The 27,588-nt window shown below is 41.9% G+C and overlaps 1 protein-coding gene across 2 annotated transcripts in view; it reads right to left on the bottom strand.

The window, feature by feature from the left end:
- nup214 (nucleoporin 214) overlaps positions 1 to 27,588 on the bottom strand; it is an 81,833-nt gene that overhangs the window by 8,389 nt on the left and 45,856 nt on the right. The window contains exons 23-33 of one of the 2 annotated variants that reach the window (XM_079608698.1): positions 25,071 to 25,250; positions 23,328 to 23,430; positions 18,977 to 19,043; positions 18,565 to 18,631; positions 17,684 to 17,762; positions 17,042 to 17,094; positions 14,933 to 16,411; positions 10,193 to 10,254; positions 8,822 to 8,981; positions 7,209 to 7,361; positions 3,970 to 4,075 (exon numbers count right to left, since the gene is read on the bottom strand). In XM_079608698.1, the coding sequence (XP_079464824.1) occupies positions 3,975 to 4,075; positions 7,209 to 7,361; positions 8,822 to 8,981; positions 10,193 to 10,254; positions 14,933 to 16,411; positions 17,042 to 17,094; positions 17,684 to 17,762; positions 18,565 to 18,631; positions 18,977 to 19,043; positions 23,328 to 23,430; positions 25,071 to 25,250 (2,504 nt within the window). In that variant the 3' untranslated portion in view covers positions 3,970 to 3,974. Of the gene's footprint in view, positions 1 to 3,969; positions 4,076 to 7,208; positions 7,362 to 8,821; positions 8,982 to 10,192; positions 10,255 to 14,932; positions 16,412 to 17,041; positions 17,095 to 17,683; positions 17,763 to 18,564; positions 18,632 to 18,976; positions 19,044 to 23,327; positions 23,431 to 25,070; positions 25,251 to 27,588 lie in introns of those variants that run through there. The other variant, XM_079608697.1, reaches the window with a different exon arrangement.

Raw genomic sequence — 27,588 nt, 5'->3', positions numbered from 1 at the left:
AAATATAATAAACTAATAATATTAATAATCATATAATAAAAAATAAAATAAGCTAATTGTGAAAGATAAACGGATATTAAAGCGGCAGTCGGCAAGTCTGGCAGATTGAGGGGATTTTGCCAAAATGTTGAATGTTTAAACTCTCACCCATCCTCTCTAGCCTTCTTCCCACACCTCCTGTCTGACCCTTTACCAGCCGGACGAGTCCTGCTGCCCACTCTTTACTCTGGCCGGGTTTGAGGAAGAGGATCGGAGGTTTTCTTCCATCCATACCTTAGCAACCACCCAAAATACCCTAGCAACACCATACCAACCACCCAAAATACCTTAGCAACCGCCCTAGCAACCACCCAAAATACCCTAGTAACCACCCAGAATACCTTAGCAACCGCCTAGCAACACCACAGCATCCACCTAGCAACACCATACCAACCACCCAGAAAACCCTAGCAACCACCTAGCAAGCACCCACACCTAGCTTCTTCCGACTGCGCTGTGGCTGGATGGACTCACAGCTAATGCTGCGTTCACACTGCAAGCGACACGCCACAAGATCCCATTCATTTCAGTGGAGAGCGCGCACGAGCGACCGGAGGGGCGTGTCCAGAGATCTGTTAAACTTTACGCAAATGAAGAGCGACTTTTGGGAGCGACAACCAATAGGAGTGAAGTCAGTGGAGTCATGTGATCCGTCACTCTTCAGTGCCGAGTCAAGTCTCCTCATCTATACAGCGCTTTAACAATAGAGTGTTTCACAGCAGCTTTACAGAGATCACAGGAGATTACAGTAACAGAGATTACATAAAGTTAGTTTTGATTGATTCACTTCCGTTGGAGAGATCATTCGTTATTAACTTAGGGGCCGCTCACACGACACCGTTCTAACAGAAAACTGAATGCGTTCCGGCCGTTCATCCGCATAACAGTGTTTGCTGCTCGAAAGTACACTCTCTGAAACAGGATCAAGGCACAAGTTTTAAAAAAATGTTTATGTTATCTTAGTGTAAACTGCAAAAACGTGAATCTGTGGAAACAGTGCCGGCGTGCACATGCATGTGTGTTTAGTCTATATAGGTATAGATTGAATATTAACTATTAATTTCAACAATAAATGCTGTAGAACTATTGTCCATACTTAATGTTAACTAATGAACCTTATGGTAAAGTGTTACCGACTTTTCCTTCCAAAGCGTTGGTTTGTAGCGACAAGAAAACCGATTTGTTCTCCAACACGGAGTAACATCCGTGAACGTCACTCACACACATTACTGGGCAACCAATAGGCGAGCTCACTTGCTCACGTGTGACAAAGTCGCTTGTAATGTGAACGCAGCTCGAGGACAGATTTGTATGTGGTTGAGTTTGGTTTGGGGTCCCTGATCCCCCATGATGCCCCTGGGCTTCACTCGCTGATTTGCCCTACCTCTGAGAAAGCAGCGGTCAGATTCAGATTCAGATTCACTCTTTATTGTCCCCGAAAGAGGTACAGACTGGACCAGGAGAAGCGTTTAATATTCACATGCTGCACAAAACACACATATTGTACAGTTTTAATCGAAATTATTCAACCCTCATTGCAAATCAGGTTTATTGGCAAAATGAACAAATCTAACAAAACTAACTGAATAGCTCAACACAACAAATGTTTCAAGTGGTTTCCGCTGAAAACGCAACTTGTAATGACTTCTGCAGTCTCAAAAATCCGCAGAGCTGGCGTCGTCTCGCTAATCAAAGGCTTCATTAGCGGCGCCAGGTGTGCTCGAGACAGAACACATGACACATCTGAACTGGAGAGGCTTGTGGAGCGTCACGTTTGACTGCATGTTAGAAATATGGCTGAAGAATGTCCAAGAAGTTACGAGAAGATATCATCGCCCTTCACAATCAAGGAACAGGACAGAAATGAAGATAGCGGAGGCACTACATGTTCCTAGAGACACCGTTGGAAGCATAGTTCACAAGTTCTGAATACCTGTCCAAAGTGGGCCGGATCGGGCTAGAGGAGTGGTTACGAACAGAGGCGGAGTCAACCTGAGCCGGGAGCGCATTCATATTTACCTCAAAAAACTCACGTTCATGTTTGAATGCCTTCTGTTTGTGATCCGATGTGGATTCTGATCACCGTATAAGGTAGACATATTAATACACGATGCAAAAGACTATGCATGCTAACTGTTACCATGGTAAATATGAACGCTTGAAGAAATCAGACCAATCATAAAGGATATCACAATAATGTTTTTATTTGATCTGTCAGAAGCCTACGTCTCTTTATACCGGACTGTCATAAAATAAAGCAACTTTTTTTCCGGGAGCTTCCTCTGTTTCTCTGACTGGAAATATAACTGGGAGTCGAGAGAGCGCTAAAGCTCCTCAGGTCGGATATTTGCTGGCATATATTTGTAGAAATGATCATTCTTTCTAATGGCGCTTTTCCATTACCAGTACCAGCTCGACTCGACTCAGCTCAGCTCGTCTCAGCTCGTCTCGGCTCGGCTCGCGTTTCGCTCCGTTTTCCATTGCATAGTACTTCCACAATAGTACCTGGTGGTCGTCATAGCGACGCGACACACACCCGCTACCCACACACACAGGACAATGGAGGAAATCGAGTGTATGCTGTTTTACATAATATTAGTAATGGGTATATCACGCAATCTCTGGCAAAACTATTTAAAAATGCCGGGGTTATTCAGGATACTCCGTCTGGCGCTGCAATGATGGCGCAGTGAATAGTGACGATTCTCGCTGACCAATCAGCAGTCTCCCGTGTGTCACGTCACGTTTTAGTATCGCCTCAGCTCGCCTCGGCTCGCTTAGAACCTCGCCGGAGGTGATACGAAAAAAAGTCCCTGGAAGCAGGTACTGGTACAACTTTTACACAGTGGAAAACCAAACAGAGGCGAGTCGAGTCGAGGTGAGGCGAGCCAAGGCGAGCTGGTACTGTGCAGTGGAAAAGCGCCATATATGTGATGTAAATATGTCCTGTAACTGCCAAATAAACAGAAACAGCCTCGACTGAATAAGTAAGTCTGTCCTCTTTCTTTTGTGAAATAGAGCTAACGGTAAACCACTGTATTTCTGTGAGACTAATGTGCACTTTTGACATACATTAATTCATTATGATCAACGCATCACTGTTTAATGTAGCCCTGAGGTAAAACATCGATTCTTGGGTTTTAAATATTCAAGCAAACAACAAAAATGCCAGCAAACGTTCGCTTTTATCATGTTTGTTTTGCGATCACGCTCGTTTCCAGTGATTTCTTTCTGATTAGTTTAAAAAAGAGAAAACTTCCATTTGTTGGTGAAAAGATGGTTCCAGAGAGGCGTGTTACGGGGGGGTTTAGTGAAGCGCTGTGGAGCTTCTGGCCCGACAGTGTGTTTGGGCCGAGGCTATTAGCCCGGCACGGCCCGTTTAAAGCCCTGGCTCGCACTGGCCCGACAGTGGAAACGCGGCTAATGATCCCAAGCATACCTCAAATTCCCAAGGTTGCAGAAGAAGTCCTGCACGATTCTACAGTGGCCATCACAGTCACCTGACTCGATAGAGAATCTGTGGTGGGATTTGAAGGCGGCCAAGAATATTCCAGAACTGGAGGCCATTGCTCATGGGGACCGGGCTCAGATCCTCACAAATGCAGCCAGGAGCTCGAGTCTGCTTATACAGCAGAAGGCTGTGCTACTCCGTGCTAAACATGCTTGCCATGAAGGGGTTAAATCATTTTGAGAATGCATTAAAAGTTACATTTTCAGTTGAATTTGGGGAAACCACTTGTGTTGAGCTATTCCAATTACTTTTGTTTGATTTGATCATTGCAAAAAGCGTAAAGTCTGTTAATTTTGCCAATAAAACATTTTTTTTTGCAATGGGGGTTGAATAATCCCGATTGCAACTGTACATGTATATATATATATATAAAATAAAAAAGGCAACAGCAACAGAACAGTATGAATGCGATGCGAAACCCTCGCTAGCGCTTCCCCAGGCATCCCATCATGCCCTGGTGGACCCTTAGACCGTGGTATGATGTTATCTTGCTCCAGCCACAGATACAGACTTGTAGACTGTGTCCTGTTAGTAATATAATAATAATAATACAAATTATAATAAATAAAATACAAATAAAATAATACAAATATAGCAAGAATGATAAAGATAATAAAAGAAAAAAGACAAACAAAATAATAAAATAAAATAATATTAATAATTAAATTAAAATAATAAAATATGATTAATACAACAATGTTGATAATCATCATAATAATATAAATATAATTTTAATAGAGGTGTAATGGTACACCGAAGTCAAGGTTCGGTACAATTTTGGTACAATAGGAAAAATGGTCACACTTTAGTTTAGGATCCAATTCTAATTTCTCACTATTAACTATGACTGTAAACGATTAATCGAATCCAAAATAAAAGTTTGTTTCCATAATATATGTGTGTGTATTGTGTATCATTATTTTGTAAATATAAACACACTCACGCATGTATATATTTAAGAAAAATGTGTTATTTATATATAAAATAGTTATATTTATATATAATATAAATCATATAAAATATATATATATATATATGCAGTATATAAATGCAAATTTATATGCAAATATATACATGCATGTGTATTAGGGCTGTCACTTTTTATTCGATATTCGAATATGCATTCGAACATGACGTGAAATATCCGTAATCGAACTTCAAATAAACTATTCGGTTTTTAAAGTGCCATGTCTAGCGCATTTTTTACAGTCTATGATTAGACCGTTTGCTTTTTATTTTAAAAAAGCGTGTTATTTTGAAAGCGTGTTCCAGGCTGTATGTTATAGTCAGATATGACGGCGCGCTGCAACACGCATCACCGCAGATGATCTATTCATCAAGCGTCAAGCCAACGTGCAAACTATCGCAAATCAAAGTGAAAGTAAGTCGCAGACGCTTTAACACACAATAATAATAATCTTGATTAAAAGTAAAGAAACGAAATGATCTTACCAGGGCTGCCGCTCTCTCTTATTGCAGTCTTTGATGTTAGCTGATGATCAATAAAATGCAGCTCATATCTGTTGCTTTCGGTGACATTAAATCTGCATATAGCGCGGGAATTGAAGATCGGATTTATATCCGGTTTAAACCACATTTAGGCCTATGTGACCAAGTGTAAATGGAATCGTTTTGATAGCTATCCGATCTGAGCAAACGCATGAAGTGGCCAGGTTTAAACAGCCCCCAGAAACGCAGCAGACGGCCAGAGCATCGCCAGGCGTCCAACATCGTATGACTGCATATACTTTCCTGCACAACCGGTCGGCACCGTGCAGATGCACATGTAAAGGCAAGGTTTATTTGCAGATATGAGTCCTATAAGTGTAATTTTGGGAGTCCTGTTTATGACTGTCAAACTGTTAGTAAAATTTCGATTGACGTTTTTTTTCTCTCCGCGCGCGCGGCGGGTGAGGGGAGGGGGGGGGGGGGGGGGGGTAATAGATATTCGAATACATAGGCTGGTATTTGATATCCGTTCGAATTTGATTTTTCTCAAAAGTGACAGCCCTAATGTGTATGTATTTATATATACAAAATAATGATACACAATACACACACATATATTATGTAAACACAAACTTTTATTTTGGATTCGATTAATCGCGATTAATCGTTTACAGCCCTACTATTAACTATGACTTTTGCCTCAATAAATCCCCAATTACTGTTTATTAATAGTTAGTTAGGTGTTGAGTGGATTAAGGGATGTAGAATATGTTATATAAGGGATTAATATCTGCATTATAAGCACTAATAAACAGTCAATACACTAGTACTATGCATGCTAATAAGCAACTAGTTAAAAGTGAGAATTGGACCCGAAAATAAAGTTTTGCTGGACAAAGGAACAAATCCACAATGTTAGCTTTCTTTTATTTTCTTCTGAACACATTAATGCCAATCAAAGTGTGTTCCACCGAGCGGCATTCAGTCCCCTAGCTGCGGCAGTACAGCCGCCTTTAGCGTATTAAACGTGACATATGCCCCTTTCCACAAGATGTGATATAAATCTCTGGTGTCTCCAGAATGTGTCTGAAATTTCAGCTCAAAATACCAGATCATTTATTATATCTTGTTAAATTTGCCCCTTTTTGGGTGTGAGCAAAGACACAGTTTTTTGTGTGCGTCTCTTTAAATGCAAATGAGCTGAAGCTCCGCCTCCGTTCAGAAGAGGGCGGAGCTTCAGAAACTATAACAGAACTGGCCGATCTCACTCATGCAGACTCCCAGAGTAACCAGCAGCGAGTGCAGCCTTACGGAGAGACTCAGAGTTTCTGGATGTTAGTGGAGACATTTGTGGAGTTACACTGATCATCTCATCATCATGCTGGACTTTACACAAGAGTCCACAGTTCCTGAGGTGTTTATAAGACAGCGGTCACATGTTCTGGTCAACAGTGTTCAGTGCTCGAGTGTGCAGAACTGGTCTGTGTTGGCGCTGGCGGAACCAAATGTCGGCTGGTGTGTGTAAACGTGCAGATTAAGGGCCGGGAATATTATAATAAGATCCTCTTCATACGTTAAGGAGCGTTCACACCATGTTGTAATTACAAGATTGCAGCTTGTAAAAAGTGTTCAATTCCTCATAAATGTCAATTACTTGTAAACTGGGAATTTCCCGAGAGCTCCTACTTGTACCACATGACGCTACGGATTCATTGTTGATAGTTTTACCATATACGCGTATAGTTCCCATCATGTGTTGTCATGTTAAAATTACAGTTAATTATGACATGGCGTGGACGCTGCATATATTCCTGGTGTGTGTGTGTGTGTGTGTGAGACCTGGTTTGGTGATAATGTAAATGCTTGCCGCTTTCAGAAAAGAGTCAAGCTGATTGTGAAAGTCAATTTGTGACTAACTGATCTTCATTATCAAAAACAGAACCAATAATAATAATAAATAAAATAAACAATTATAATAAAAAAAATATAATAAAAAATGTTTATATATAAAATATATAAAGTAACAATAAATCATAATAAAAAAAATGAATAAATAATAAAAGATAATAATAATAAAAAACAAAAAAAACAATAATAAAAAAATAATAATAAAAATAATAATAACGCCACGTGTTGTCATGTTGAAAGTACAGTAATTATGACATGGCGTGACCATAATCGTGTGTGTTTGTGTGTGTGTGTGTCTGACCTGGTTTGCTGGGGGTGCTGAAGGAGCCGAAGCCCTGCGCCGCCACAGACCCGGCTCCGGCACTGAAGGACCCGCTGGGCTTCTGCTCCGCGAACGAGCCGTTGGAGAAGCTGAAGGCCTTCGCGCCGCTGTTCCCAAACAGGTTAGCAGGACCTGAGAACACACACACGACAGCGTCAGCACCACTGCACACACACATCCATCGCTCACGGTCATAACGGGCGTTCGCTCCGGATAGCTCTAGGAAGGAGTGTTTCCCGGAGAGCTACTGGTTCCCTCAGGAGCGTTCTCCTGTTGTGTTCGCAGCGCTAGCAGGAACTCTGCAGTGACGTGAGACACGCTGGCCGTGGAGACTTATTCTGGCGGCGCTGAGAACACAGTGCTCACATTCTCCTGGTCCTCAGTTTATAATACGATATTAGACAGAACTGTTACACACAGACAGTGGACAGTGATGAAGAGTTATTAGCGTGTGCCGTGTGGTTGATGTCCAGTGTCTCTCGGTCCCTCAGAGTTGTGTTGGGTTTTCTCCTCAGCGTAAAAGATTAAGAGCTTCATCTATCACTGTTTACATGTGCGTAAGTTAGTTTCTGGAGTATAGGGTATAATCTGTGTGTTTTGAATAATAGCGGGTGATGGTGTTTCAAGTGGGTTTGGCCAATCAGCGAACACTACAGTCACTGCACCAGTGCTAAAACCTGCTAAAACTCGTGCTAAAACCAGTGCTAAAGCCAGTCTAAAACCCATGCTAAAACCAGTTAAAGCCAGTGCTAAAACCAGTGCTAAAACCTGCTAAAACCCATGCTAAAACCAGCTAAAGCCAGTGCTCAAACCAGTGCTAAAGCCAGTGCTAAAACCAGCTAAAACCCATGCTAAAACCAGTGCTAAAACCAGCTAAAACCAGTGCTAAAACCAGCTAAAACCAGTGCTAAAACCAGTGCTAAAACCCATGCTAAAACCCATGCTAAAACCAGCTAAAACCAGTGCTAAAATCAGTGCTAAAACCCATGCTAAAACCAGCTAAAACTCATGCTAAAGCCAGTGCTAAAACCAGTGCTAAAACCAGCTAAAACCCATGCTAAAACCAGCTAAAGCCAGTGCTAAAACCTGCTAAAACCCATGCTAAAACCAGTGCTAAATCCCCAGTGCTAAACCCAGTGCTAAAGTACTTCCTGCCAACCCGCCAAAATAAATGCTTGCTGATTGTAGGTTTGAAAATTGTGGGAATTCTTTAAAAAAGAAAAGAAAATTAGCATTGTATTTTTAAGTGTGCTATAAAATAATTGTATTTTTATTTAATACTAATTTTAAAAAAAATATAGTAGTATTATCACACATTATTTATTCTTTTTTTATCATTTTATAAAACTAAAAATCTAATAATGAATAATAGTATTACTGCATTTTATTTAGTGTTTTTTGTTGTTGTTATATTTAATGGGTCACACTATGTGCAATGTGAACACAACCCGACTCTCCACACGCTCTCATGAGAACCAGACTGAAGTATATAACTATACTTATACTATACTTAAACTTATAAAGAACAGTATAACCCTGGCTATTATAACCCTGGGCAGAGTGTATTCATATTATGAATAGTGTATTAATACCTGTATTAATCTGCTGGCCGAATCCTCCAGCGGCCGGCGCTCCAAACGGGTTCTTGTTGGCGGCGTCTTCACTGGGCTTTCCTCCCAGACCACTGAAGAATCCTGACCCTGAGGAGGTGTTCCCAGCGCCGGAGCCGAACACACCCGCCCCGGCCTGAGCCTGACCACAGAAGCAGATCGCACACACACTTCAGATCGCACACACACTTCAGATCGCACACACACTTCAGATCGCACACACACTTCAGATCGCACACACAGCCAGGAATCATTATAGCGAACCTTGCTCATTAAATATTTACCATCATATATTCTGCATAATTGGATTTTTTTAAATACACACTGACAAAAAACTATACAAGTTTTAGGGCCGGATGATATAATGATATATACACAGGTGAAACTAGAAAAATGTGAATATTGTACAAAAGTTAATTTATTTCGCCACATTGAGGCAGTAACTCATGCAAAAGTGTCCCAAACCAAGAACTGAGAACATGCATGACTTTACTTTCAGAGGGCCGACGTTTCTGTATTTAAAATCCTCTTTTTAAATTGATTTCATGTAATATTCTAATTTTCTGAGATTTTGAATGTGGGGTTTTCATAAGCTGTAAGCCATAATCATCACAATTATAACAAATAAAGGCTTGAAATATCTCACTCTGCATGTAATGAGTCTATATAATATATTAGTTTCACCTTTTAAGTTGAATTACTGAAATAAATGAACTTTTGCACCATATTCTAATTTTTCCAGTTTCACCTGTAAACACGGATATTAGTGATCGCATGGATTTAGAGCTATATTGTATTTATATAAAGTGTTCACAGGCAAAGCTTTATGTATTTTCCCCGGCGTGGAAATTAAAAACATATAAATGTGAGGAAACACGATTCCTGCCGCATGTCAATACCCATGATCACTGGATTTTGTTCCCTGTAAATTAGTTTTGACGGCATTATGATTTCTTAATTGAGAATATGATCAAGATTGCGTAGGTGGGTGTGTTCAGGGGGAAAGTATAACATTTAAAGCCACTTAAACAAACGAAATGATTCGGAAAAAAGAGTCAGTAAAATGATCCGAACTTCCCTTCACTAGTGGAAGAACGGTTTAATCTGATTCATGAACGTAATTAAACACGTGTCTTTCATCATATTGCTTTGGTTGATGGTTTTTAGACTTTCCATCCAGTGACTGTGGTTCAACCAGTGGCTTACTGATGTATTTGAATGGTTTTTAACAGGTCTTTGGGTCTCACTGGCTGGCGTTGATGGCAAACCAAAAGTAAAAACCTGAAATTTGCCTCCAAAAAAGGAAATATCTCATTGGGGTCGAGAACTGACGTGTGTGTGTAAGAACTGTACCTGTCCGAAGACGCCGGGCTGCTGTCCGAACACCGAGGCGCTGGAGGTGCTGCTGCCGAACCCTGAGGGAAACACAGTAAGAAATCAAACATACCGCCAAATGTGTGTTTATTCTTCAGCAAGTGAGTCAATCAGTCTCAAATTATAAACAAATGCATGCAAAATCATCATTTAACTTAATAAACGTTGCAAATGTATCTTACTATCCAGAACCAAATCTGTTTCTGAGAAATGCGAAATTTGTACCAATAGATCTGTTTGTGAATTGTATTTTGTTTTGTATTAGAGCATCCTAATCAAGTCATTACTAGGGTCAGGAATCGGATACTTGTTATAAAAAAAAAAAAAGTCAGTTCCTCTTATTGATTCCTTTGTGAGCATTTCAATATGACTTCAAACCATCCAAGCGCGAGAGACTCTGTTTTCTGTGTTCATGTGTATCAGTATATTAGATCTGTGTGGCTCTTAAAGTGACAGCACTAATATTCCTGCTCTATAATAACACTAATATTCCTGATATGATCGAGTGTGTGGACAGGTGTCTGTTCGATCGAGTGTGTGGACAGGTGTCTGTTCGATCGAGTGTGTGGACAGGTGTCTGTTCGATCGAGTGTGTGGACAGGTGTCTGTTCGATCGAGTGTGTGGACAGGTGTCTGTTCGATCGAGTGTGTGGACAGGTGTCTGTTTGATCGAGTGTGTGGACAGGTGTCTGTTTGATCGAGTGTGTGGACAGGTGTCTGTTTGATCGAGTGTGTGGACAGGTGTCTGTTTGATCGAGTGTGTGGACAGGTGTCTGTTTGATCGAGTGTGTGGACAGGTGTCTGTTTGATCGAGTGTGTGGACAGGTGTCTGTTTGATCGAGTGTGTGGACAGGTGTCTGTTTGATCGAGTGTGTGGACAGGTGTCTGTTTGATCGAGTGTGTGGACAGGTGTCTGTTTGATCGAGTGTGTGGACAGGTGTCTGTTTGATCGAGTGTGTGGACAGGTGTCTGTTTGATCGAGTGTGTGGACAGGTGTCTGTTTGATCGAGTGTGTGGACAGGTGTCTGTTTGATCGAGTGTGTGGACAGGTGTCTGTTTGATCGAGTGTGTGGACAGGTGTCTGTTTGATCGAGTGTGTGGACAGGTGTCTGTTTGATCGAGTGTGTGGACAGGTGTCTGTTTGATCGAGTGTGTGGACAGGTGTCTGTTTGATCGAGTGTGTGGACAGGTGTCTGTTTGATCGAGTGTGTGGACAGGTGTCTGTTTGATCGAGTGTGTGGACAGGTGTCTGTTTGATCGAGTGTGTGGACAGGAGTCTGTTTGATCGAGTGTGTGGACAGGTGTCTGTTTGATCGAGTGTGTGGACAGGTGTCTGTTTGATCGAGTGTGTGGACAGGTGTCTGTTTGATCGAGTGTGTGGACAGGAGTCTGTTTGATCGAGTGTGTGGACAGGTGTCTGTTTGATCGAGTGTGTGGACAGGTGTCTGTTTGATCGAGTGTGTGGACAGGAGTCTGTTTGATCGAGTGTGTGGACAGGTGTCTGTTTGATCGAGTGTGTGGACAGGTGTCTGTTTGATCGAGTGTGTGGACAGGTGTCTGTTTGATCGAGTGTGTGGACAGGTGTCTGTTTGATCGAGTGTGTGGACAGGTGTCTGTTTGATCGAGTGTGTGGACAGGTGTCTGTTTGATCGAGTGTGTGGACAGGTGTCTGTTTGATCGAGTGTGTGGACAGGTGTCTGTTTGATCGAGTGTGTGGACAGGAGTCTGTTTGATCGAGTGTGTGGACAGGTGTCTGTTTGATCGAGTGTGTGGACAGGTGTCTGTTTGATCGAGTGTGTGGACAGGAGTCTGTTTGATCGAGTGTGTGGACAGGTGTCTGTTTGATCGAGTGTGTGGACAGGAGTCTGTTTGATCGAGTGTGTGGACAGGTGTCTGTTTGATCGAGTGTGTGGACAGGTGTCTGTTTGATCGAGTGTGTGGACAGGTGTCTGTTTGATCGAGTGTGTGGACAGGTGTCTGTTTGATCGAGTGTGTGGACAGGTGTCTGTTTGATCGAGTGTGTGGACAGGAGTCTGTTTGATCGAGTGTGTGGACAGGAGTCTGTTTGATCGAGTGTGTGGACAGGTGTCTGTTTGATCGAGTGTGTGGACAGGAGTCTGTTTGATCGAGTGTGTGGACAGGAGTCTGTTTGATCGAGTGTGTGGACAGGTGTCTGTTTGATCGAGTGTGTGGACAGGTGTCTGTTTGATCGAGTGTGTGGACAGGTGTCTGTTTGATCGAGTGTGTGGACAGGTGTCTGTTTGATCGAGTGTGTGGACAGGTGTCTGTTTGATCGAGTGTGTGGACAGGTGTCTGTTTGATCGAGTGTGTGGACAGGTGTCTGTTTGATCGAGTGTGTGGACAGGTGTCTGTTTGATCGAGTGTGTGGACAGGTGTCTGTTTGATCGAGTGTGTGGACAGGTGTCTGTTTGATCGAGTGTGTGGACAGGTGTCTGTTTGATTGAGTGTGTGGACAGGAGTCTGTTTGATCGAGTGTGTGGACAGGTGTCTGTTTGATCGAGTGTGTGGACAGGTGTCTGTTTGATCGAGTGTGTGGACAGGTGTCTGTTTGATCGAGTGTGTGGACAGGTGTGTTTGATTGAGTGTGTGGACAGGAGTCTGTTTGATCGAGTGTGTGGACAGGTGTCTGTTTGATTGAGTGTGTGGACAGGAGTCTGTTTGATCGAGTGTGTGGACAGGTGTCTGTTTGATCGAGTGTGTGGACAGGTGTCTGTTTGATCGAGTGTGTGGACAGGTGTCTGTTTGATCGAGTGTGTGGACAGGTGTGTTTGATTGAGTGTGTGGACAGGAGTCTGTTTGATCGAGTGTGTGGACAGGTGTCTGTTTGATCGAGGGTGTGGACAGGTGTCTGTTTGATTGAGTGTGTGGACAGGTGTCTGTTTGATCGAGTGTGTGGACAGGTGTCTGTTTGATCGAGTGTGTGGACAGGTGTCTGTTTGATTGAGTGTGTGGACAGGTGTCTGTTTGATCGAGTGTGTGGACAGGTGTCTGTTTGATCGAGTGTGTGGACAGGTGTCTGTTTGATTGAGTGTGTGGACAGGTGTCTGTTTGATCGAGTGTGTGGACAGGTGTCTGTTTGATCGAGTGTGTGGACAGGTGTCTGTTTGATTGAGTGTGTGGACAGGTGTCCGTTTGATCGAGTGTGCGGACAGGTGTCTTTTATACAGGTAACGAGTTCAAACAGGGGCAGTTAATACAGGTAATGCGTGGAGAACAGGAGGGCTTCTTAAAGAAAAACTAACATGTCTGTGAGAGCCGGATTCTTACTGGTTGGTAGGTGATCAAATACTTATGTCATGCAATAAAATGCAAATTAATTATTTAAAAATCATACAATGTAATTTTCTGGACTTTAGTTTTTAGATTCCGTCTCTCACAGTTGAAGAGTACCTATGATAACAATTACAGACCTCTACATGCTTTGTAAGTAGGAAAACCTGCAAAATCAGCAGTGTATCAAATACTGCTCCCCACTGTATATATTTTTTGCAACTGCAACTGATATGTATATTAGTTAGGCTAGTTGTTTTTTATGGTGTTTTTAAACAACTACTAATCAGTCAAATAGAGTCGCAAAAAAACGTCTGAAATAGTTTGCGTTTCCTCATATCGTACTTTATAAGACAGAAAGCAATGATAGCGCAGGATATATTGTTGCCATCTAATGAGTGTGTTTACAGGGCTAATTCAGTGTTGTAGTGTGTGTCGTGAGCATGTAGAGTAGTCATGGGTCAGTGGATGTGACTCCAGCCCATCAGGGGAATGTGCATCAGTCTCGGGTGTGTCTTCAGGGCAGGACTTCTCCCATTCCTGTGAGTTCCTGTGACTTGCACTTTAAAAACAGCTGAGTCACTGACCCCTGACCCCCATACTCACACCTGTTTATGTTCTGCGTGTTTCGGGCCAGATTAAACTCTAAAGAATGTGCTGAGTGAAGTTATGCAAATGTGATGGTACGGTTTACCTTAGACTGCATATTATGTTCTGATGTGAATTGATGAAGCTTGCTATTTTTTCCAGCCTGTGCATTACTAAAGCAGTCAGACTGATCGAGGGAGCGTTACAGCCAATGTTCAGTCAGGCAATGCAATCTCAAAATACAAAATAATTAAAGTGGATCAACTCCGTAATGACTAGGGTTGGGTATCGTTTCGATTCCTAATTTCAATTCCAATAAGGTACAAAACGTGACACATTTTTGACTGATGAGACTTATAGTCCGGAAAATACGGTAATTAAAATATACATTACAAATATAGTTACAAAAGTTATTCAGTCAAGAACGAGTGAATTTTCTCTTTGTCTTGTGTTGTTTGATTAGTGTTATTATAGAGACGACAGCAGGAATATTAGTGCTGTCACTTTAAAATGTGCCCCGATCCAATATACTGATACACACGCAGGACAGAAAACAGCGCGCGGATGATTTAAAATCAAATTAAAAATCACTTTTTGTGTTTCATATGTGTGCACAGAAAACAGCATGCGAGTCGTCTCAAGCTTGAATTGTTTAAAGTCATATTGAAATGCACACAAAGGAATCGATAAGAGGAATTTAAATTAAAATCTTATAACAGGTATACGATTCCTGAGCAAGTATTTTCGATTCCCAACCCTACATCCTACTCTATCTTGTCGGAATAAACTACCCTGTGATTTGTGTAAACAGATTGTCAAGTGCGTTTTGTAAAAACCCACCTGATGGTTGTCCAAAACCGAACCCAGAGGACGCCGTGGTGGTGCTGCTCCCGAACATGGACGCCTGGCCGAAGCCTGCGCTGGGCTGTCCGAAACCAGGAGTGCTGCTTTGGGAAAACAGTCCAGTTCCAGTGGCGGCTGGGGAGCTGGTGCCAGTGCCGGCTGCGAAGGAGAAGGAACTAGCACTGTTAGCACTAGCGGCTCCAAACATCCCTGCTCCTCCGCCCGTGGCCGTCGGCGTGGTGGAGGTCGTAGCCGGCGTCCCAAACCCAGGGCTAGCGCCAAACGCCGCCTGACCAAAACTGAAGTTGCTAGCAGTACCGGAGGCGGCAGGCTGACCGAAACCAGCAGGACTCTGTCCGAACGCAAGTTTGCCAAAGCCAGAGGTCGTAGTGGCGCCAAACGCGGTGGATCCGAACGCTGTACTCGGAGCGGCGGGAGATTCTCCGAAAGTAGGAGCTGCGCTAGTGGTGATGGCTGTGGATGGGGTGGATGAAGCCGAAGTAGTGACGACTGTGGAGAAACCGATGGTTTGAGCTTCAGTGCCAAAGATCGAGCCTGGTTTGTCAGAAGTTGAAGTTGCTGGAGGCTCTTGGGAAGCAGGAGTGGCTAAAGAAGAGCTGCTAATAGTCTCAAGAGCGGGATTAGCGACCGGTTCCGCTAAAGGAGGCTCGGATATAGCCGTCGGCGTGTCGGATGGTGGAGTAACCGATGGAGGAGGTGCGGGCGAGACCTCCAGAGTTGGAGGAGTTGGAGGCTTGCTGGAAGTTGCTGTAATGGTTTCTGTAATGACGGGAGCCGCGGCTTCAGTGACCGATTCGACTGGCGCACTTAAGGTTAGCGGTTTAGGACTGGGAGGTTCTTTAGCTTCTTCTTTAGCCAACTCGGGTGAAGTCGTCGTCGTAGGCAGGGAGTTTGTTGGAGGAGTTGTCTCTTGTAGAGGTGCGCGGAGAAGACTGCCGAAGGATGTGGCGTCCGGTGAAAGCGTCGTCGAGGGAATCGTAAAAGTTGGTTTTATTGAGGGAGCCGCTGCTTCTTGTGGTTTAGCGGCGGGTGTAGGCGTGGCGGGACCTTGTGGCGTAATCGTTTTTGTAGCTTCTGTTGTGGCGCTGTCTAATTCTGCTGTTGTACTTCCAGTTTCTGCAGGCTTGATTTGCGCGGAATTGAATGTGAATCCTGCGGATCCGTTGCCAGGCGGTCCAAAGGTGAAGCCTAGAGCGGGTTTGGAGGCATCCTTGAGTTCTTCGCTTTGGCCGACTCGTAAGCCGGAGAAGCAGCCGAGAGTTTCTCCTTGGGCTTTGGGAGCGTGAGGGAGTTTAGGAGTCTCTGGAGGCGGGGTGGCGGAGCTCACGCTCGGGGCGGGAGAAGACAGTTTTGGGGTAAAGGAAAAAGGCTCCTCGGATCCACTGCCGCCAAACGGCATCTTTGATCCGGCACTGCTAGCGAAGGAGAACTTGCCAGGCGGGCCAGAACTCTTCGCTGTTTGCAGGATCAGAAGAAAAAGAAAAAAGAGATTACTAAGTAGAAATTACTACTTGGCCATTGACAGAATCTGCAGAAAGTTAAAATCAATTTGATTTATAGTAGTTTAGCTTATTTTCAATGCTTGATTTGACCATTTTAAAGTCCCCCTGTGGTGAAAGTCCAGCTTGTAATGTAGTTTATGTGTGTATGTGGTGTTATTAATCTGCTTTAACACACACCATGTGTAAGTTCATAAGTCGACAGCATTGCTGAGTATTTTCTGCTTAAAACTGCAGTGAACCAAAGACAGTCTCAAAAACACGGTTTGAAATCGCTGGTGTTTCTGACGTCACACACTACCTTGACCAATCAGATCAACGTGTGATCGTCCACCAGTGGATCTCTGAGTGAGTGAGTGAGTGGAGGCGGGGCTCATTTGCATATTCATAGAACCGCGCATACTAAATGAGGCAAGGGTGTCGAGTTACATTCAAGATATTTAATTCAATGGATGCAGCACTGACTCCTGGCCATGGGAATGCTACTGAATATGGACATTTTCTGACGATTACAAGGATAAAAAAAGTGCGTAAAAATCAAATGTTTGCATCTCTAAATGAGACGCGACTCAAATGGAGACGATACCTTGAGTGTTGTTGGTGTCCGGGGATTGAGATGTGAAACTGAACCCTGCTGACCTGCGAAACAGCAAAATATGAGTCTTATTTTTACATACAATCAAATATAAAGACATTAGACATGACATCAGTCGCTTCAGGCAAGACTCAATCGATAACAATCAGGAAGACCAACACTACCAGTCAAGAGCTGTGGATCGGTGAGATTATTAACGTTTTTAAAAGAAGTCTCTTCTGCTCACCAAGGCTGTTTATTTGATTAAAAATAATGAAAATGAATGGTAATATTGTTAAATATTATGACAATTCTGGTCACCAGCAGATCAATCGGTGCATCATAATAATAATAAATGTGTCTTGAGCATCAGATCATCATATTATCCTGATTTCTGGAGGATCATGTGACACTGAAGACTGGAGTAATGATGCTGAAAATTCAGCTTTGATCACAGGAATAAATTACATTTGAAAATATATTAAAATAGCAAACAGAAATTTTTAATTGTCATAATATTTAACAATATTTTTGTATTTATTCAAATAAATGCAGCCTTGGTTAGGCAGAAGAGACTTCTTTTAAACATAAAAAAAATCATACCAATGGTAGTGTGGTAGGCTGAGGTAGTTATGATTATGTTTAATAACTCACGGTGCAGAAAACGAGAAGCCCTTGGAGTTCTTCTCACCGGCGGATGAAGAAGCTCCTGCCTCGGGTTTTGCTGCTCCACCTGTACACACACACGTACACACACGATCAATATTAAACATTCATACTTTTATTCAGCAAGGATGCATTAAACCCTCATCCTTCCCTCGCGTTCTGATCTTTCAGTCAAAATGACCCGAAGCCCTAAAATTAGAGTACTTTTTTTTTTTTTTTTTACACAAAGCTTATTTTATTTAATTTTTCTATTATTTTTTCTATTTTTAAAGCAATTTTTTGGGGGATTTTTTTTTATGTACCTTTAAAATGACTTTAAATTTTGATTTGATCAATAAATAATAAATAAATAGTAATTTAGAAGCACATTCCTCACATTCTTTCAAATGAAATTCAAAATAACTCACAATTCCATGCATAACCCTTTTAATTTAGCTCAAAATATCTTACATTGGGAGTCTTTGCCGACCTCGTGTGGGAAATAAATAATATATCATGATATTTCATAACTCTAGATGGGCTTATATCTCTGTTCCGCTGGGTCCTAAAGTCGGTTTACTTCAGTGTGCATTCAGATACACATGTAGACATTATAAAATAATCTTTTGGTAAAGTTTTAGCACTTTTAGTTTGAATTCTGAGTATTTTTAGGGTTTTCTGTGTGTACTGAAGCATTCCTCGCATTCCTATGGGCCTCAAATTGAAGGATTTGTTACCATTTTAAATTTCATCCATAAAACTTGTTAAAAACATCCATAAAAAAGTTGTGTATTCGTGGTTCAAGTGCGATAATGTTGGGTGTCAAAATGACCGGAGGGAAAAATGAATGATCAGAAGTGACAGTAAAAACATTTGGATCTGACACGTACCGAACACAAAGCTAGAGGACGTGTTCTGGGCCGGCGACTGGACCTTCAGCGCTGCTTGAAAGGAACTCTGTGAAAGTGAAAACAGCGGATACACCAAAATTAAGTGATTTGTTGCTGGAAAAAAAAAAAGCAATATGATCTGCCAATGAATTCAAACAGTAACAATATTTTTTTTCTTACCCCATCAGCAGATCATTTTGCTAGTTTTAAGCAAAAACTGACTTAATTTTGATTTATTTCCCCAGAAAACAAGACATAATATCTTATGGTATTTTCCTCATCTAGTAAATGCATCTTGATTTATAAATTTTTAGATATTTGGACTGGAAACGAGACACACACACTGAGTGAGAAGAGCATTTTCTGAGTGTGATGTGTCCTAGAGTTGTAGAGTTTCTCATGCGAGACTCACTTTATTGGCCTCCACCGTCGCCAGAACCTGCTGGACCACCTGAGCCGCCGGCGCTGGAACAGACGCGCTACACACACACACACACACACACACAATGATCATTAAGACTCTTAGGAGAACAACTCTATGATCTCTGCTTTGCAAAAACACGGACGGCATTGCAGAATCCAGTCATAAAAATGGAAATTAAAGCATAACTGACACTGAATTTGGCCCTTTATGGATGAATAACTCATAAGTAGGGATGTACACCTAATCACATGGCAATGTGGACGAATGATCGTGAATATTAAACACCTGAAGTCTCACTATACGAGCACAACATGACATGAACACGTCCAGAGCTGATCTGAGAGTCACTTCAATAGCATTTCATCTGAGAAAACTAATCGAAGTGTGTGTGTGTGTGAGTGAGTGTGAGAGAGAGAGAGAGAGAGAGAGAGAGAGAGAGAGTGAGTGAGTGAGTGTGAGTGTGTGTGTGTGTGTGTGTGTGTGTGTGTGAGAGAGAGAGAGTGAGTGAGTGAGTGAGTGAGTGAGTGAGTGAGTGTGTGTGTGTTTGTGTGTGTATGAGAGAGAGAGAGAGAGAGAGAGAGAGAGAGAGAGAGAGAGAGAGAGAGAGTGAGTGAGTGAGTGTGAGTGTGTGTGTGTGTGTGTGTGTGTGTGTGTGTGTGTGAGAGAGAGAGTGAGTGAGTGAGTGAGTGAGTGAGTGAGTGTGTGTGTGTGTGTGTGTGTGTATGAGAGAGAGAGAGAGAGAGAGAGAGAGAGAGAGAGAGAGAGAGAGAGAGAGAGAGAGAGAGAGAGAGAGAGAGAGAGAGTGTGAGTGAGTGAGTGAGTGAGTGAGTGAGTGTGTGTGTGTGTGTGTGTGTGAGAGAGTGAGTGTGTGTGAGTGTGTGAGTGATGGCGTGTGTGTGTGTGTGTGAGTGAGTGAGTGAGGGCGTGTGTGTTTGAAAAGCCCATATTTACAGATGATGTCTCTGTGTTTAGGTATGCTGGGATACATTCTGAATAAAAGCGCTCTGATGTTCTGCGTTCACGTCTGAGCAGAGGAAGATCACGCGGAGTGTGTCCTGAGGGCAAATCTCTGCCACACACACACACACACTTGATGTGGTGTACTACGAGTTTCGTGAAGAATGAGAATATCTAAAATGCAGTTTGCCATAGGAAAGTAAAAATAATTAAAAAAGTTGAGGCATCTGTAAAGTAGGCTTCATTTAGTAAGCGCGCACACACACGCACACGCACACACACACACACACTTTTGGTAAAGTCATAGTTATTAGTTTCACACAATATGTTCAATTGATGATATTATTGGTTAATCTTCAGTCACGTGACTGTCTCTGAGTGACGTCTGGCACAGTCGCTTACACATCATTAAAATAAACCGCACGATATCTGATATATTGGCCAATAAGCAACTGCAGAAATCAAGGAAACCTCTGGATCTTTCTTTTCCCAAAATCACTTACTGTGTGTGTGTGTGTGTGTGTGTGTGTGTGTGAGTGAACGTAAGTGTGTGTGTGACTTTGCCTGCGTGTGTGTGCGTAAAGTGTGTGTGTGTGTGTGTGCTTGCTTGTATGTTTGTAAGTGTGAGTGAGTGTGTGAACAGAAGTGTGTGTGACTGTGCTTGTGTGTGTGTGTGTGTGTGTGTGAGTGAGTGAGTGAGTGAGTGAGTGAGTGAGTGAGTGAGTGAACGTAAGTGTGTGTGTGACTGCTTGTGTGTGTGTATGTAAGTGAACGTAAGTGTGTGTGTGACTGCTTGCGTGTGTGTTTGTAATTGTGTGTGTGTGAGCAAGTGAACGTAAGTGTGTGTGTGACTGCTTGCGTGTGTGTGTTTGTAATTGTGTGTGTGTGAGCAAGTGAACGTAAGTGTGTGTGTCTGTGTGTGTCACTGTCTCAGGGTGAACAGCTCGAGCGTTAATAATGCATGTGTCTGGGTTAAAGTTGCACGGTACACACTCTTGAGCACACACACACACACACACACACACACACACACACACACACACACACACACACACACACACACACACACACACACACACACACACACACACACACACACACACACACACACACACACACACACACACACACACACACACACACACACACACACACACACACAGGAAGTGATGTCAAATAATCATGACCACAAACTCTCACATCCTGCAGTGTCTCATTGCACAACCGAAGCCTCTACACACCGACGGCTCGTTCTCCAGAACTATAGAACGACACTGACCGGAGGAACTGAGAACTGATGTGAACGATGGGTTTGGTGGCTGTAATTATGCATAATTCACTTTTATGACTATAGTAATAATATAGTGCATACAATGCGTGATAAAAACAATCATTACTTTATTATTAAAAAACTATAATAACTGTAATGTTAACCGCTGTGATGACAGTATAATGGTAATGTTGCATGATAATGATAACACCGCTATAATAACTACAATTTAAACTTAACAAATGTTAACTATTAATGATAACGTTACAATGATTTGTAAAATTATAACTATTATATACATAACAGTGACAACTAATGACAGTTAATGACAGCGACCAATAACATAAACAATGATAACTGTAATATTAATGATAATAAATAATTACTATAACATTAATATTAACATCAACTATGCTATTGATATATTATAACTACTACATTAACAATATTGATAACTAACGTTAATGAATAACAATAACTATAAGCATAATTTACAACAACGTCACCTATTAATAATTAATGATAACTATAACATTAATGATAATGTAATCGATTACTGTAATAATAACTAACACAATAACTATAACTAGGTTAATGATAACTATTACTATAATAACTATCAAATTAATGTTAATAACTACTCGTTAAATATGACTACGATAAGGATAACTTCTAACACTGTATATTAGTTCGATCTGCTGTCGATGTTTTATTCACACTGAACGTGATTCAATGATTTATGATTATAGTTCATCGAACGCATCATCACTGCACAGATCAGCCACCTGTCAATCATCTATGATTCATATGCAGTGACAGATTAATAACTTCCACACACACTGTAACTGAGCCGCTGTGGAGAGGCACGACACACTGATGTGCTGACGGACAGATGTTCAGCGTGTGGTCATGTGACCGCCCAGCAAATGTCAGATGTTGATTTGCGTTTGATGGTCTTATAGGGCGACGTGTGTGTGTGTGTGTCTGTGTTTGTGTGTGTGTGTCTCTGTGTGTGTGTGTGTGTGTGTGTGTGTGTCTCTGTGAGTGTGTCTGTGTGTCTGTGTCTGTGTGTCTGTGTTTGTGTTGTTGTTCATCAGAGTGTGTGATCGCGGTCTGAACACACGCCTGAGGGAAAATGAGCTTTTGTAAAAGGTTAAAACAGGACGGCGTACACACACACACGCGCACGCACGCACAATAAACACACAGGCTGACCCTGACCTCATTTCAGAGGATTTCACAGTGCGAGTAGATTCATAGAACACACACACACACACACACACACACACACACACACACACACAGACACACAGCGCGGCGAATGAACATCACATGTGTAATGAGTGTATTTCTGCCGTGAGCGAGTGACACAAACCTCCACAAAAACAACATTCAAGGGTTTGCATGATTGCGTTTCAAAGTCCAGCTTGTACTGTAGTTTATGTGTGTGTGTGGTGTTATTAATCTGCTTTAACACACACCATGTGTAAGTTCATAAGTGGACAGCATTGCTGAGTATTTTCTGCTTAAAACTGCAGTGAACCAAAGACAGTCTCAAAAACACGGTTTGAAATCGCTGGTGTTTCTGACGTCACACACTACCTTGACCAATCAGATCAACGTGTGATCGTCCACCAGTGGATCTCTGAGTGAGTGCGTGAGTGGAGGCGGGGCTCATTTGCATATTCATAGAGCCGCGCATACTAAATGAGGCGAGGGTGTCAAGATATTTTATAGCATTTTTAAGGAAAAAACATAAATATGTCAATATGGTGATCAAAGATGAGTTTTAACAGACGAAATGATTGACTACACGACTTTAAACAATAGAGGTGATTTTGTTGGGGAGTGCAAAACAAAAATAGCTTAAAAAGCTGTAAAAAAAATATATATTTTAATCCTTATTTGAGTCCTTTTTAGAATTATTTGTTTAATTATTTTTTTTTAAATACAACTGTAGAATTACAATGCTAATATTTCTGACTTCATTTTTAAATGATGAACCATTAAACTTTTATTTTGACGGGTTGCTGACTATCATGCAGTCCTGATGCATTTTCAATCTGTTCTGAAGCGGAGCGTTGTATTCGGCCCACAATGCCCCTCTCTCACCTGATGACGGTGGACACCGGTGTGTGTGGACCTCTGTCCTTCAGCTCCTGCACGTTCACCACCTGAGGAACCGTCTTCAGCGCGGACTCGGTCAAACTCGCTCCTACACACGACAGACACACACAGATCAGACCGGCTCGTGAACGGACGTGATGCTGGTATTAAACGGGTGGTGTAATGCCCATTTTTACAATACGTAAAATAAGTCTCTGATGTCCCCAGAGTGTGTGTGTGTGTGTGTGTGACTGTGTGTGTGTGTGTGTTAGCTCAAAATACCCCACAGATATTTTTATATATCATGTTAAAATTGTCTTTTTGAGGGTGAGCAAAAACACACCGTTTTGTGTGTGTCCCTTTAAATGCAAATGAGCTGCTACTCCCGGCAGAGCGGGCGGAGCTTCAAGAGCTTGTGTGTGTGTGTGTGTGTGTGTGTGTGTGTGTGTGTGTGTGTGTGTGTCAGTGCTCGTGAAGGGATTTTCCTGATGATATTAAATGAATACAGGCACATTTCTGATCAACTGAGAGTGTTGTGAATGTGAGCACAGAATCAGTCAAAGATAAATCATCAGTTATTATTATATAATGCTTCTCACGCAATGTCAATAATGCAAGATTATATTGTGAAAAGCACTCATACATTCGTCTATTAAAACAAAAACCTAATCTATATGATATTTCTATTATACTTTACACAACTTTTTTCTACACTACTGTTCAGAAGTTTGGAATAATAATGTTTTTTCTATGTGAATATACAGTAAAGTGTAATTTATTCCCTTGATCAAAGCTGAATTTATCATCATTACTCCAGTCTTCAGTGTCACATGATCCTCCAGAAATCAGTGTAATATGATCAAGACACATTTATGATTATTATCAGTGTTATTTACATTTTTATTATTATTTCAGGATTCTCTGATGAATAGAAAGTTCAAAAGCACAGCATTTATCTGATATAAATCTTTTGTAACATTATAAATGTCTGAAGTCACTTTTAATCAATTTAACGCATCCTTAAAGTCTGAAAACCAACAATATTTTGAGGTGTAGTGTGTATTATAACAGTAATTCGAGAGAAAACTGATGTTTTTAGCAGTTGTGGGTCTGATATATGGTGTCTGGCGCCCCCTAGTGTAAAGACACACTTTTACACACACTATTAAACACATCTGATATAATGCATTATTATAAAAACCTGATAATAGGGATGTAATAATATATCGTGTCACGATATATCGCAATACAAAAATGTAACTATACGTGTCGTGGAAAGTTAACCCAAAATTAAAATGACTGTGTGAGAAAAAGTTCTAGTGTCAGTTCTACATTAAACTGCTAAATATAAATGTTGAATATAATGTATAATGGATATGTGTGTGTCCTGATAAAGCCAAATGTCTGATGTTACCTGTAAAAACTACATTATTTTAAATATATGTAGTCAGTGACAGAGATCAAGCATATTCGTCTAAAATAATTCTGTTTTCAGCTTCAGAATCATGAATATTGTTATTCTGGTGTCTCTATGGTCCTGGCCTGTTCATTTACACACACACTGTAATATCAATAGCATTTTAATCAACAGTTAATTTTTTGTTAACCTTTTATCATATGTTTTGGAGTATCGCAATAATATCGTATCGTGACACGAGGGTATCGCTACACCCCTAGCTGACAACACTAAAGACCAGCTCTAAATGTTTGATGTATGTGGTGAACACGTGCCGGATGGTGTGTTTGCACCTGGTCTCTGGCTGGTCATGTGTCTACTGAGGGCGGCTCTGGCAGCAGCCTGAGGGGCGGGGACTGTGGTGGGCGTGGCCCTCTCAGTGGGCGTGGCCTTCTCTGTGGGCGGGGCTCCGTGCTTCACTGTTTTTGTGGCTAGCGCTGTGCTATCGGCACTGTCCATGTTCATCTTCGGAGCTGCAACACATTCAAAACAAAAATTATTCAGACACCAGATATAATCTTTTAGAGTGTGATCAGGACATGATAGTTCATTTCTGTAAATGAGGAGAGCAAAATAAAGTAAACTGTGACATATTATACCCAAATATTCTTCATACAGTGACTACCAGTAACATTCAGGAGCAGAAATGATTGGGACACTTTGAGCTGGTCATGTTCTGCTGAAGTGTGTCTGTAATTGCTAATGCTCTTTTCACACACACACTGAACACAATGAAGCATCGCTTGTAGTGATCGACCGATATTGATTTTTAAAACCGATACCGATTATTTGCATGTTTATGTGCCCGATAACCGATATTTATTCACTGTTATACTTCTGTTTTTGACATATTTATTACAAACCAACTGAACTGAACAAACCCTTTCATTTATAACAATCACTCCCTCCTGTACACAAAAATAATAATAAAAACGTATTTATACACCAATAAATAGACGGGTCTGAGTGCACAATATGAAGTGCACTGTTACCGAAAGCTTTGATGTAAACAAACAGGACAAATAAATAAAGCACAACAATTATTCTAATCAATTGGGGAAAACAATCTAAATCTAAACGACCTGGAAAAAATAATCATAGCTATTTTAGTGTAGCTTAATACTCCCAGTTGACAAATACATTTATATTATTTACATATAAATTATACATATCATTTATAAGCATCAGCACCAACATTAATGTTATCAATATGCAAAATAAATGTGAAAAGTCTAATGTTTTCAAATGGAGAAAATAAATAATTGAAACTTTTTTCTATAAAATTGACCTTTGCAGAAATGTAATTATTTGTTTTAAACAGTTTTATAAGGTTTATGTGCCGTTTAATAGGCTTAAGAGTGAGGAATAATATTCGCTGGAATAATACATTGTCAGGAAAGTAATAAACAAACCACACACACATCACTGCATTTCTCAACCATATGTTCTCAGAGTTATTAATGATGTTTTGTCGGTCTAGCCCACTGACAGAGCGCGGTTCATCTGCATTTACACAGAACCACACTCGACTGCGATCGCTCGTGCAGATAATTAATCATTCATTTCCACAGAGCTGTATTTATTTAGCTGTGTATTAGCAAAATAATGGTTATGTAGTAAATGCTAATATAATTGAGGGTGTTTTACACAAGTGAATCTTGTTAAGTTTCATGCAGTGCTCGAGCGTTCCTGATCATCATATTTACGTCTTTATTAAAGTTACGTCTTTATTAAGACAGGACACGACGGATTAGGCTACGTGACCAAGCTGCATAAATAAACTACATTTATGTCTCAAATCTCATTTGTGCATTAATGTCTGTTATGTTAAATAAAGTTGAATAATTAAAGCAAAGCAAGTAGTAGGCCCTAGTGTTGTCAAAAATATCGATATTTCGATAAATATCGATACTGAAATATCTGAACGGTACCAATACTAATTTCCCGAAGTATCGATACTAGCCAAGCTTTCACTTTCACTTCTCCCCAAAGGCGCGTTGACAAACACCACACGTGACGCACTCGTCTCATTCGCTCTGGTTAAATAGCAAAAGTGAAGTGAATGGAAAGATGGCGAGGGCGGCGCCCCCGCGACCGGCTTTGGTTGATTGATAAAGAACACCGCGAGCGGGCATGTCGGAGAATAGCGCGGACACGCGTAAAAACACACCGCGAGCGGGCATGTCGGAGAATAGCGCGGACACGCGTAAAAACACACCGCGAGCGGGCATGTCGGAGTCGGAGAATAGCGTGGACACGCGCTACACACTGCGAGCGGGCATGTCGGAGTCGGAGAATAGCGTGGACACGCGCTACACACTGCGAGCGGGCATGTCGGAGTCGGAGAATAGCGTGGACACGCGCTACACACTGCGAGCGGGCATGTCGGAGTCGGAGAATAGCGTGGACACGCGCTACACACCGCGAGCGGGCATGTCGGAGTCGGAGAATAGCGTGGACACGCGCTACACACTGCGAGCGGGCATGTCGGAGTCGGAGAATAGCGTGGACACGCGCTACACACCGCGAGCGGGCATGTCGGAGTCGGAGAATAGCGTGGACACGCGCTACACACCGCGAGCGGGCATGTCGGAGTCGGAGAATAGCGTGGACACGCGCTACACACTGCGAGCGGGCATGTCGGAGTCGGAGAATAGCGTGGACACGCGCTACACACCGCGAGCGGGCATGTCGGAGTCGGAGAATAGCGTGGACACGCGCTACACACTGCGAGCGGGCATGTCGGAGTCGGAGAATAGCGTGGACACGCGCTTCACACCGCGAGCGGGCATGTCGGAGTCGGAGAATAGC

This window comes from Phoxinus phoxinus, assembly GCF_949152265.1.
Source record: "Phoxinus phoxinus genome assembly, chromosome: 3".
Classification (NCBI taxonomy): Eukaryota; Metazoa; Chordata; class Actinopteri; order Cypriniformes; family Leuciscidae; genus Phoxinus; species Phoxinus phoxinus.
This window is presented reverse-complemented; position numbering and strand designations above follow the sequence as displayed.